This window comes from Oncorhynchus clarkii, chromosome 22 (assembly GCF_045791955.1).
Source record: "Oncorhynchus clarkii lewisi isolate Uvic-CL-2024 chromosome 22, UVic_Ocla_1.0, whole genome shotgun sequence".
NCBI lineage: Eukaryota > Metazoa > Chordata > Actinopteri > Salmoniformes > Salmonidae > Oncorhynchus > Oncorhynchus clarkii.
The window spans coordinates 31,681,283-31,693,518 of record NC_092168.1 but is presented as its reverse complement, the minus strand read 5'-3'; the positions used below and the strand labels follow the sequence as shown (position 1 = coordinate 31,693,518).

The 12,236-nt window shown below is 42.2% G+C and overlaps 1 protein-coding gene across 3 annotated transcripts in view; it reads left to right on the top strand.

Annotated features, from left to right (window-relative positions):
• The window catches only part of LOC139380788 (nck-associated protein 1-like), a 71,864-nt gene that overhangs the window by 50,397 nt on the left and 9,231 nt on the right, over positions 1-12,236 (top strand). For all 3 annotated transcript variants that reach the window (XM_071123817.1, XM_071123818.1, XM_071123815.1), the window contains 5 exons: positions 3,838-3,968; positions 4,315-4,412; positions 10,399-10,492; positions 10,760-10,842; positions 12,082-12,162. In XM_071123817.1, the coding sequence (XP_070979918.1) occupies positions 3,838-3,968; positions 4,315-4,412; positions 10,399-10,492; positions 10,760-10,842; positions 12,082-12,162 (487 nt within the window). The remainder of the gene's footprint in view (positions 1-3,837; positions 3,969-4,314; positions 4,413-10,398; positions 10,493-10,759; positions 10,843-12,081; positions 12,163-12,236) is intronic.

Sequence of the window (12,236 nt, the reverse complement as noted above, 5' to 3'; positions counted from 1 at the left end):
CTGGCTGTGCCGGGTGGAGATTATAACAGAACATGGCCAAGATGTTCAAATGTTCATAGATGACCAGCAGGGTCAAATAATAATAAACACAGTGGTTGTAGAGGGTTCAACAGGTCAGCACCTCAGGACTAAATGTCAGTTGGCTTTTCATAGCCGATCATTCAGAGTATCTCTACCGCTCCTGCTGTCTCTAGAGAGTTTAAAACAGCAGGTCTGGGACAGGTAGTACGTCCGGTGAACAGGTCAGGGTTCCATAACCACAGGCGGAACAGCTGAAACTGGAGCAGCAACACGACCAGGTGGACTGGGGACAGCATGGAGTCATCAGGCCAGGTAGTCCTGAGGCATGGTCCTAGGGCTCAGGTCCTCCAAGAGAGAGAAAGAAAGAAAAAGAGAGAGAAAGATAGCAAGAATTAGAGAGAGCATACTTAAATTCACACAGGACACCGGATAAGAATGGAGATATACTCCAAGAATATAACAGACTGACCCTAGCCCCCCGACACAAACTATTGCAGCATAAATACTGGTGGCTGAGACAGGAGGAGTCAGGAGACACTGTGGCCCTGTGTGACGATACCCCAGGACAGTGCCAAACAGGCAGGATATAACCCCACCCACTTTGCCAAAGCAAAGCTCCCACACCACTTGAGGGATATCTCCAACCACCAACGTACCATCCTGAGACAAGGATGAGTATAGCCCACGAAGATCTCCCCCACGGCATAACCCAAGGGGGGGGGGGCGCTAACCCGGACAGGAAGATCACGTCAGTGACTCAACCCACTCAAGTGACGCACCCCTCCTAGGGATGGCATGAAAGAGCACCAGTAAGCCAGTGACTCTGCCCCTGTAATAGGGTTTGAAGCAGAGAATCCCAGTGGATAGAGGGGAACCGGCCAGGCAGAGACAGCAAGGGCGGTTCGTTGCTCCAGTGCCTTTCCGTTCACCTTCACACTCCTGGGCCAGAATACACCCAATCATAGGACCTACTGAAGAGATGAGTTTTCAATACAGACTTAAAAGTTGAGACCGAGTCTGCATCTCTCACATGGATAGGCAGACCATTCCATAAACATTTTAGCTCTATAGGAGAAAGCCTTGCCTCCAGTTGTTTGCTTAGAAATTCTAGGGACAATAAGGAGGCCTGTGTCTTGTGAGCGTAGCGAACGTGTAGGTATGTACGGCAGGACCAAATCGGAGAGATGTTTAGGAGCAAGCCCATGTAATGCTTTGTAGGTTAGCAGTAAAACCTTGAAATCAAATGTTATTTGTCACATACACATGGTTAGCAAATGTTAATGCGAGTGTAGCGAAATGCTTGTGCTTCTAGTTCCGACTATGCAGTATTAACCAACGAGTAATCTAACCTAACAATTGCACAACAGCTACCTTATACACACACAAGTGTAAAGGGATGAAGAATATGTACATAAAGATATATGAATGACATATGAATGAGTGATGGTACAGAACGGCATAGGCAAGATGCAGTAGATGGTATCGAGTACAGTATATACATATGAGATGAGTAATGTAGGGTATGTAAACATTATATTAAGGGGCATTGTTTAAAGTGGTTAGTGATACATTTTTTACATGTATAACAGCAGCCACTCAATGTTAGTGGTGGCTGTTTAACAGTCTGATGGGAGATAGAAGCGGTTTTTCAGTCTCTCGGTCCCTGCTTTGATGCACCTGTACTGACCTCGCCTTCTGGATGATAGCGGGTTGAACAGGCAGTGGCTCGGGTGGTTGTTGTCCTTGATGATCTTTATGGCCTTCCTGTGACATCGGGTGGTGTAGGTGTCCTGGAGGGCAGGTAGTTTGCCCCCGGTGATGCGTTGTGCAGACCTCACTACCCTCTGGAGAGCCTTACGGTGGTGGGCGGAGCAGTTGCCGTACCAGGCGGTGATACAGCCCGACAGGATGCTCTCGATTGTGCATCTGTAAAAGTTTGAGTGCTTTTGGTGACAAGCCGAATTTCTTCAGCCTCCTGCGCCTTCTTCACAACGCTGTCTGTGTGGGTGGACCAATTCAGTTTGTCCGTGATGTGTATGCCGAGGAACTTACAACTTTCTACCCTCTCCACTACTGTCCTGTCGATGTGGATAGGGGGGTGCTCCCTCTGCTGTTTCCTGAAGTCCACGATCATCTGTTTTGTTGACGTTGAGTGTGAGGTTATTTTCCTGATGACACCCTCTGAGGGCCCTCACCTCCTCCCTGTAGGCCGTCTCGTCGTTGTTGGTAATCAAGCCTACCACTGTAGTGTCGTCTGCAAACTTGATGATTGAGTTGGAGGCGTGAATGGCCACGCAGTCGTGGGTGAACAGGGAGTACAGGATCAGCATGGTGGAGATGTTGTTACCTACCCTCACCACCTGGGGGCGGCCCGTCAGGAAGTCCAGTACCCATTTGCACAGGGCGGGGTCGAGACCCAGGGTCTCAAGCTTAATAACGGGTTTGGAGGGTACTATGTTGTTAAATGCTGAGCTGTAGTCGATGAACAGCATTCTCACATAGGTATTCCTCTTGTTCAGATGAGTTAGGGCAGTGTGGTTGCGATTGCATCGTCTGTGGACCTTTTGGGTCGGTTAATCAAATTGGAGTGGGTCTAGGGTGTCAGGTAGGGTGGAGGTGATATGGTCCTTGACTAATCTCTCAAAGCATTTCATGATGACGGAAGTGAGTGCTACGGGGCGGTAGTCGTTTAGCTCAGTTACCTTCGCTTTCTTGGGAACAGGAACAGTGGTGGCCCTCTTGAAGCATGTGGGAACAGCAGACTGGGATAAGGATTGATTGAAATCAGCTCTTGCCTTAACAGGACAACAGTGTAGAGAGGCTTGCACTGGAGTAATATGATCAAATATTTTGGTTCTAGTCAAGATTCTAGCAGCCATATTTAGCACTAACTGAAGTTCATTTATAGCTTTATCTGGGTAGCCTGAAAATAGAGCATTGCAGTAGTCTAACGTAGAAGTGACAAAAGCAAGTTTATCATTTTTGCAATGTAACGTAGATGGAAAAAAGCTGTCCTTTAAACAGTCTTGATATGTTCGTCCAAAGAGAGATCAGGGTCCAGCAGAGGTCCTTCACAGTTTTATTTAGAGACGACTGTACCACAATTGTCAGATTCAACAGAAGATATCTTTGTTTCTTGGGACCTAGAACTAGCATCTCTGTTTTGTCCGAGTTTAAAAGTAGAACATTTGCTGCCATCCACTTCCTTATGTCTGAAACACAGGCTTCCAGGGAGGGCAATTTTGGAGTTTCACCATGTTTCATCGAAATGTTCAGATGTGTGTCTTCCGCATAGCAGTGAAAGTTAACATTATGTTTCCGAATGACATCCCCTATAGGTAAAATATATAGTGAAAACAATAGTGGTCCTAAAACGGAGCCTTGAGGAACACCGAAATGTACAGTTGATTTGTCAGAGGACAAACCATCCACAGAGACAAACTGATATCTTTCCGACAGATAAGATCTAAACCAGGCCAGAACTTGTCCGTGTAGACCAATTTGGGTTTCCAATCTCTCCAAAAGAATGTGGTGATCGATGGTATCAAAAGCAGCACTAAGGTCTAGGAGCACGAGGACAGATGCAGAGCCTTGGTCTGACGCCATTAAAAGGTCATTTACCACCTTCACAAGTGCCGTTTCAGTGCTATGATGGGGTCTAAAACCAGACTGAAGCATTTCGTATACATTGTTTGTCTTCAGGAAGGCAGTGAACGTGATCTCTGTGAACATCTGAGAAATTGATTGATTTGAATCCCAGCCTTGATCATGCCTTCCATTCAATGACGCAGACCATACATTCTCTCTGTACTTCAGGTATCTGGAGACCTTACTGCGCCAAGTAAGTAACGGACACATTGCTTACTTCCCAGCCATGAAGGCTTTTGTCAACCTGCCTACGGAGAACGAGCTCACCTTCAATGCAGAGGAATATTCTGATATCTCAGGTAAGCTTCATTAGTTATATTGTCCTTTTAGACACCAATAGACATTCATGTTACTGAGAGTGAGTCTGATGATTTACTATCTAGCATATTTAAACATGGCTTTTTTATAGCAATAGCAGTGTTGGATGACACAAGGAATCACTGACAAAACATTACCGTCTTATATCGGAAGGATTGGGATAAAACAAAAAAAGCATGTATTTTCGACATTTGTGGACGATGAAGCACCTTAAGTATACAGATGATGTATACAGAAGAAGACATCTTGTGTTGGTTTAAAACAGAACGCCAAATTTCCGTTGGACATTTATTGGACAATAAAGTCATCTTCTTCTCCTCTTCTCAGAAATGCGGTCCCTGTCAGAGCTGCTGGGGCCCTATGGGATGAAGTTCCTCAGTGAGAGTCTCATGTGGCATATCTCCTCCCAGGTGGCCGAGCTCAAGGTGAGGGGTCATGGAGGTCAGGGGTTACAGGTTGAGGACCAGAGGTAATCAAGGGTTAACTCAGGGCAGGCTGGGTCATGTTCATTAGGGCACTGGGCCATAGCAACAAAAAAAATATACATATATTTTTTTATTGGTCCAAATAGTCCCATGCCAGTTTAGGACCACATTGTTCCGTTTGGTGCCTAATGAACACGACCCTGGTTTCTCGCTTCTCTAATTCCTAGTGTGCTCCAAAAGGAGACCCTGTGCCCTATATCAGGGGTGTCAAACTCATTTGGCCGCGGGCTGCAATCGGTCTTCAATGAAGTCCGGAGGGCTGCACTGAATGTTTTAAATATTTCATTGCCAGTGTGCTGGACAGTCAGTAAATTGTATGAATGTAGGTCCATTATCATTTCTACACAGTTTTGATTTGGTTATACTAATTTTAAAGTATATCAATTTGTTTTATTATTATTTATTTTTTACTCAAACCGGGCTGGTTTGGACCTGTATGTTTGACACCCCTGCTCTATATATTGTACTACTTTTGACCTAGGCCCTATGGCGGTCTCCTATGGGATCTGGTCAAAAGTAGTGCACTTTATAGGGAGTAGGGTGCCATTTGAGATACTGCCTTGTATGAGCCAATAGAGGTTAGAGGCTCTTTCCAGAAGCAGAGTTTTTTTCCCCCTGGAAACAGAACCAGACCCACAGCGGAGCAAATTTGTTTGTTTCTTCATTATTCGTTAATGAGGTGTTTCCCAGAGAAGAGCAGAGGCAGTGGGGGTTTCTGCTAACCTCTTACTGCTGACTGACTGACAATGGATCAGGTTCCCTACCCTCACTGAATTTTGGGTAACTAATAGGAATTCTGTTTAAAAAAAGAGGACCACGGAATTCTGTATGGTCAGCAAAATCTTTTTGATTAGTTCTTACACTGAACAAAAATATTAACTCAATATGCAACAATTTCAAAGATTTGACTGAGTTACAGTTCATATAAGTATATCAGTCAATTGAAATAAATCCATGAATCTATGAATTTCACATGACTGGGTGGTGGTTGGTCACAGATGTGTTAAAAAAAAGGTAGAGGCATGGATCAGAAAACCAGTCAGTATCTGGAGTGGCTACCATTTGCTGGATATTGGCGGGAACTGAAACACGCTATCGTACACAGCAATCCAGAGCATCCCAAACATGCTCAATTGGTGACATGTCTGGTGAGTATGCAGGCCATGGAAGAACGGGGCCATTTTCAGCTTCCAGGAGTTGTGTACAGATCCTTGCGACATGGGGCCGTGCATTATAATGCGGAAACATGAGGTGATGGTGGCGGATGAATGGCACTACAATGGGCCTCAGGATCACGTCACGGTATCCCTTGTGCATTCAAATTACCATTGTTAAAATACAATTGTGTTTGTTGTCCATAGCTTATGTCTGCCCATAAAATAACCTCCCCGCATCCAGTAAACCACTTGCCTCCACGACATCATACACGCTGTCTGCCATCTGCCCAGTAAAGTTGAAACCGGGTTTCTTCCGTGAAGATCACACTTCTCCAGCGTGCCAGTGGCCATCGAAGGTGAGCATTTTCCCACTGAAGTCGTTTACAACGCCGATCTGCAGTCAGGTCAAGACCCTGGTGAGGACAACGAGCACGCAGATGAGCTTCCATGAGATGGTTTCTGACAGTTTGTGCAGAGATTCTTCAATTGTGCAAACCTACAGTTTCATCAGCTGTCTGGGTGGCTGGTCTCAGACGATCCCGCAGGTGAAGAAGCCGGATGTGGAGGTCCTGGGCTGGCATTGTTACACGTGGTCTTGCTTGTGAGACCGGTTAAATGTACTGCCAAATTCTTTAACATTTTGGAGGCGGCTTTTGGTAGAGAGATGAACATTAAATAATCTGGAAACAGCTCTGGTGGACATTCCTGAAGTCAGCATGCCAATTACACACTCCCTCAAAACTAGACACATCTGTGGTATTGTGTTTCGTGACAAAACTGCACATTTTAGTGGCCTTTTGTCCCCAGCACAAGGTGCACCTGTGTAATGATCATGCTGCTTAATTAGCAACACCTGTCAGGCGAATGGATTATCTTTGCAAAGGAGAAATGCTCACTAACAGGGATGTAAACAAATTTGGGCACCACATTTTTTGAGAAATATTTTTTTTATGCGTATGGAACATTTCTGAGATCTTTTATTTCAGCTCATTAAACATGGGACCAACACTTTACATGTTGTGTTTATAATTTTGTTCTGTATATTAGACTGGGACAAAATTGGTTCATGGTAAGTGTTAGGAAAGCAGCTAGCCAGCCTGTTGATAAACCTACATCAGAACCAAAGTCACTTCTAATAGACGTACTGTACATACGTAGACCTCTGCGTTCCGTGGCTTGTTATTTGGTTCGTGTTGCACTTTAGAGCTGCAAAATCTCTTTGATTCGATTTAGTGTAACTGGAATGAAAAGGTACTATGGTTAGGCACAAAATCATTCCTTATAGATATATACTGCCGTTCAAAAGTTTGTGGTCACTTAGAAATGTCCTTGTTTTTGAAAGAAAAGCACATCTTTTGTCCATTTAAAATAACATGAAATTCATCAGAAATACATGTAGACTTAGATTATTGTAGCTGGAAACTTTTTTTTATGGAATATCTACATAGGCGTACAGAGGCCCATTATGAGCAACCATCACTCCTGTGTTCCAATGGCATGTTGTGTTAGCTAATCCAATCGTTTTAAAAGGCTAATTGATCATTTGCAATTATGTTAGCACAGCTGAAAACTGTTGTGCTGATTTTAAAGAATCAATAAAACTGGCCTTCTTTAGACTAGTTGAGGAACTGGAGCATATGTATTTGTGGGTTCGATTACAGGCTCAAAATGGCCAGAAACAAATAACTTTCTTCTGAAACTCATCAGTCTATTCTTGTTCTGAGAAATGAAGGCTATTCCATGCGAGATATTGTCAAGAAACTGAAGATCTCGTACAGCGCTGTGTACTACTCCCTTCACAGAAAATGATAAACTTGGATAAGTTAATACAACGTGCCATTGGAACACAGGAGTGATGGTTGCTGATAATGGGCCTCTGTACACCTATGTAGATATTACATAAAAAATCATCCGTTTCCAGCTGCAATAGTCATTTACAACATTAACAATGTCGACACCGTATTTCTGATCAAGTTCATGTTATTTTAATGGACAAAAGCAAATTTTTTCTTTCAAAAACACGGACATTTCTAAGTGACCACTAACCTTTGAACGGTAGTGTGCATTACATGACACTAATGTCTTTGTTAGTGTTGCAAAACTGTTTTAGAAGAGTTGTTGTTGGAATGTCATTTATCTAAAGAATGATTATCAATGTTAAATTATTTTAGCGCAGCAGACGGACAAAATATTATGCATGTTTTTTCAAACCGGTCTTTGGATTGTAATATAATTTGGTGGTTTGTTTAGTCCCTAGAGCACACATTGGTGTGTTAACGTAGCTCTGGTACAGATTTATGATTCTCTAACATGCAAACGTTTCCATCCACAAATAATATTGTTTTGGTATCTGATTCACAATCAGATGTAGGAATTAAGCATTGGTTTTATTCAGTCTGTGCACACCGAGTCGTGGTCATCAAGTTACTTTTTTGCCGAATCGTCTCAAAGTAAACTGAAGGAGTGGATGACGTGAGGCATTGCAAGCGGCAAACATGACTGTCTCAACATTTCAAAAACAATCCTTTGGCTCGTTGCGCCAAGACACCCATCACAGACAATTCTACGCCTCTAATTGTTTTTGATTGTGTCCCAAATGGCATTCAATTCCCTGCATGGTGTTCTTCGGCTTGCAAGCCTCCCCCTTTTTCCTCCAAACATAGAGGTGGTCATTATGGCCAAACAGTTCTATTTTGTTTCATCAGACCAGAGGACATTTCTTCAGATCTTTGTCCACATGTGCAGTTGCAAACCGTAGTCTGGCTTTTATATGGTGGTTTTGGAGCAGTGGCTTCTTTCTTGCTGAGCGGCCTTTCAGGTTATGTCGATATAGGACTTGTTTTAATGTGGATATAGATACTTTTGTACCTGTTTCCTCCAGCACCTTCATAAGGTTGTTTTACTGTGGTGTTCTGGGATTGATTTTCACTTTTTGCACCAAAGTACGTTCATCTCTAGGAGACAGAGCGCGTCTCCTTCCTGAGCGGTATGACGGCTGCGTGGTCCCATGGTGTTTATACTTGCGCACTATTGTTTGTACAGATGAACATGGTACCTTCCGGCATTTGGAGATTGCTCCCAAGGATGACCCAGACTTGTGGAGGTCTACAAAAATAGAAATCTGAGGTCTTGGCTGATTTCTTTTGATTTTCCAATGATGTCAAGCGGCACTGAGTTTGAAGGTAGGCCTTGAAATACGTCCACAGGTACACCTCCAATTGACTCAAATTATGTCAATTAGCCTGTCAGAAGCTTCTAAAGCCATGACATCATTTTCTGGAATTTTCCAATCTGTTTAAAGTCACAGTCAATTTAGTGTATGTAAACGTCTGACCCACTGGAATTGTAATACAGTGAATTATAAGTGAAATAATTTGTCTGTAAGCAATTGTTGGAAAAATGACTTGTGTCATGCACAAAGTAGATCTTAAAGTTAGAAGTTTACATAAACCTTAGCCAAATACATTTAAACTCACTCAACCTAGTAAAAATCCCTGTCTTGGGGGGGTCAGGGGTCTGCCAGAGTGGCATGAGCTGATCACGCGCGCTCACGTGAGAGTTAGCTGCGTTCCATCGCATTTCTACAGACAAAGGAATTCTCCTGTTGAAATATTATTGAAGATTTATGATAAAAACATCCTAAAGATTGATTCTATACTTCGTTTGACAGTTCTACGAACTGTAATATGACTTTTCGTCTGAACTTCCGCCTGGACTTGGCCGCGCCTCGTGAGTTTGGATTGTTTACTAAACGCGTGAACAAAAAGGAGGTATTTGGACATAAATGATGGACTTAATCGAACAAATCAAACATTTATTGTAGAACTGGGATTCCTGGGAGTGCATTCTGATGAAGATCATCAAAGGTAAGTGAATATTTAGAATGCTATTTCTGACTTCTGTTGACTCCACAACATGGTGGATATCTGTATGGCTTGTTTTGTTGTCTGAGCACTGTACTCAGATTATTGCATGGTGTGCTTTTTCGGATAAAGCTTTTTTTTTTATCTGACACAGCGGTTGCATTAAGGAGAAGTTTATCTAAAGTTCCATGCATAACACTTGTATTTTCATCAACATTTATGATGAGTATTTCTGTAAATTGATGTGGCTCTCTGTAAAATCACCGGATGTTTTGGAAGCAAAACATTACTGAACGTAACACGCCAATGTAAACTGAGATTTTTGGATATAAATATGAACTTTATCGAACAAAACATACATGTATTGTGTAACATGAAGTCCTATGAGTGTCATCTGATGAAGATCATCAAAGGTTAGTGATTCATTTTATCTCTATTTCTGCTTTTTGTGACTCCTCTCTTTGGCTGGAAAAATGGCTGTGTTTTTCTGTGACTAGGTACTGACCTAACATAATAGTTTGGTGTGCTTTCGTAGTAAAGCCTTTTTGAAATTGGACACTGTGGTGGGATTAACAACAAGTTTATCTTTAAAATGGTGTAAAATACTTGTATGTTTGAGGAATTTGAATTATGAGATTTCTGTTGTTTTGAATGCGGTGCCCTGCACTTTCACTGGCTGTTGTCATATCGATCCTGTTAACGGGATCTAAGCCATAAGAAGTTTTATTCAATTTTAGAATAAGGCTGTAACAAAATGTGGAAAAAGTGAACGTTTGAATACTTTCCAAATACACTGTATATATACTATATATCTCCCTATTTCTCTTCCTTCCTCTTTCCCTCTCTCTTTCCCTCACATTCCTACTCCTCTCCCTGTCTCCCTCAACTCATTATTCTCCTCTTCAGAAACTGGTGGTGGACAACGTTGAGGTTTTGACCCAGATGAGGACCAGCTTTGACAAGCCTGGAGAAATGGCTGCTCTGTTCAAGAAGCTCTCATGTGGGTACTCTGTCTGTATTTCTACTGGCCTGGCCAGTCTTACTGTGCCAGACAGACACTAGGCTCAGTGCTGCCAAGGGCCAAATAAGCAACAAATACATGATACATTCTCCCATAAATATAACTGTTATGCGTACGGACCTTTGGTTATGGCTGCTGAAGGGCAAAAGTGACGTAACATCTAAATCTTATTTGCATACCAGTAAAATGACTAGAGACATGTCAGTTGTCTGTGAGGCTCACATGTTTTTTGTCTTGGTGTTACAGCAGTCGACAGTGTTCTGAAACGGATGACCATCATCGGCGTTATCCTCTCATTCCGATCACTGGCTCAGGAGGCACTCCGAGATGTAAGTCGGCTCTTTTGAATTGTAGGACCCCTGTAGCAATATAAAACATATATATTATACTGATAATAATACTGTTATAGCTCATAGAAACACATTCATGAATGGCAAAACAGAGAGTAAAAAAAGATATCATAACGAATAAGGTTTTAAAGTGTCTGTCCTATATCTAGGAGATATTCAAAAGCTCAGAAATATTTTTTTTAGATGTTAACCCATATTTAACCCCATTTTTGGTAGGGGTACCAAACTACTTCCATTAATGTATTTTTACCGGTACAAGGTTACCTTCAGATGAGTCCTGTGACACTTGTGGGGGTCGTAGAGCAAAACGGGGAACACCATCTTGTTTGTGAGAATCTCCCCTTTCCATGTTGAGTCATATTAGTTTGTAGTCCAAACAGTTCAGAAGCTACAGACAGTAGTTGGCACATTGGCGGTACCGACTTCAGACGTGTCCCGTGGGCAGTGGTGTAAAGTACTTAAATACTTTTAAGTACTACTTAAGTAGTTTTTTGGGGTATCTGTACTTTACTTTTTATATTTTTGACAACTTTTACTTTTACACCACTACATTCATAAAGAAAATCATGTACTTTTTGCTCCTTACATTTTACCTGACACCCAATAGTACCTTACATTTTACCTGACACCCAATAGTACTCCTTACATTTTACCTGACACCCAATAGTACCCAATAGTACTCCTTACATTTTACCTGACACCCAATAGTACTCCTTACATTTTACCTGACACCCAATAGTACTCCTTACATTTTACCTGACACCCAATAGTACTCCTTACATTTTACCTGACACCCAATAGTACTCCTTACATTTTACCCAATACTCCTTACATTTTACCTGACACCCAATAGTACTCCTTACATTTTACCTGACACCCAATAGTACTCCTTACATTTTACCTGACACCCAATAGTACTCCTTACATTTTACCTGACACCCAATAGTACTCCTTACATTTTTTATGCTTAACAGGATAGGAAAATTGTCTAATTCATGCACTTATCAAGAGAACGTCCTTGGTCATCCCTACTGCCTCTGATCTGGCAGACTCACTAAACACAAATGCTTCGTTTCTAAATTGATTGGCATCATATATTGACACAATAGAGTACACAATTATCTTAATTTCTCATATTACACCCTGTGCTGAAGTTGGTTAAATCAACTATTTCTGGCTTAGTATTGAGGTAACACATTATCTTCTTCTTGTCAACAGGTGTTGTCGTGCCACATCCCATTCCTGGTGAGCTCAGTGGAGGACTTCAAGGATCACATTCCCAGAGAGACCGACATGAAGGTGAGAGACACAGTAGGACCTTTAATTGATGCTTCATGAGGTCAAGGTTGTGGGTTCAGTTCGCACAAGGATCA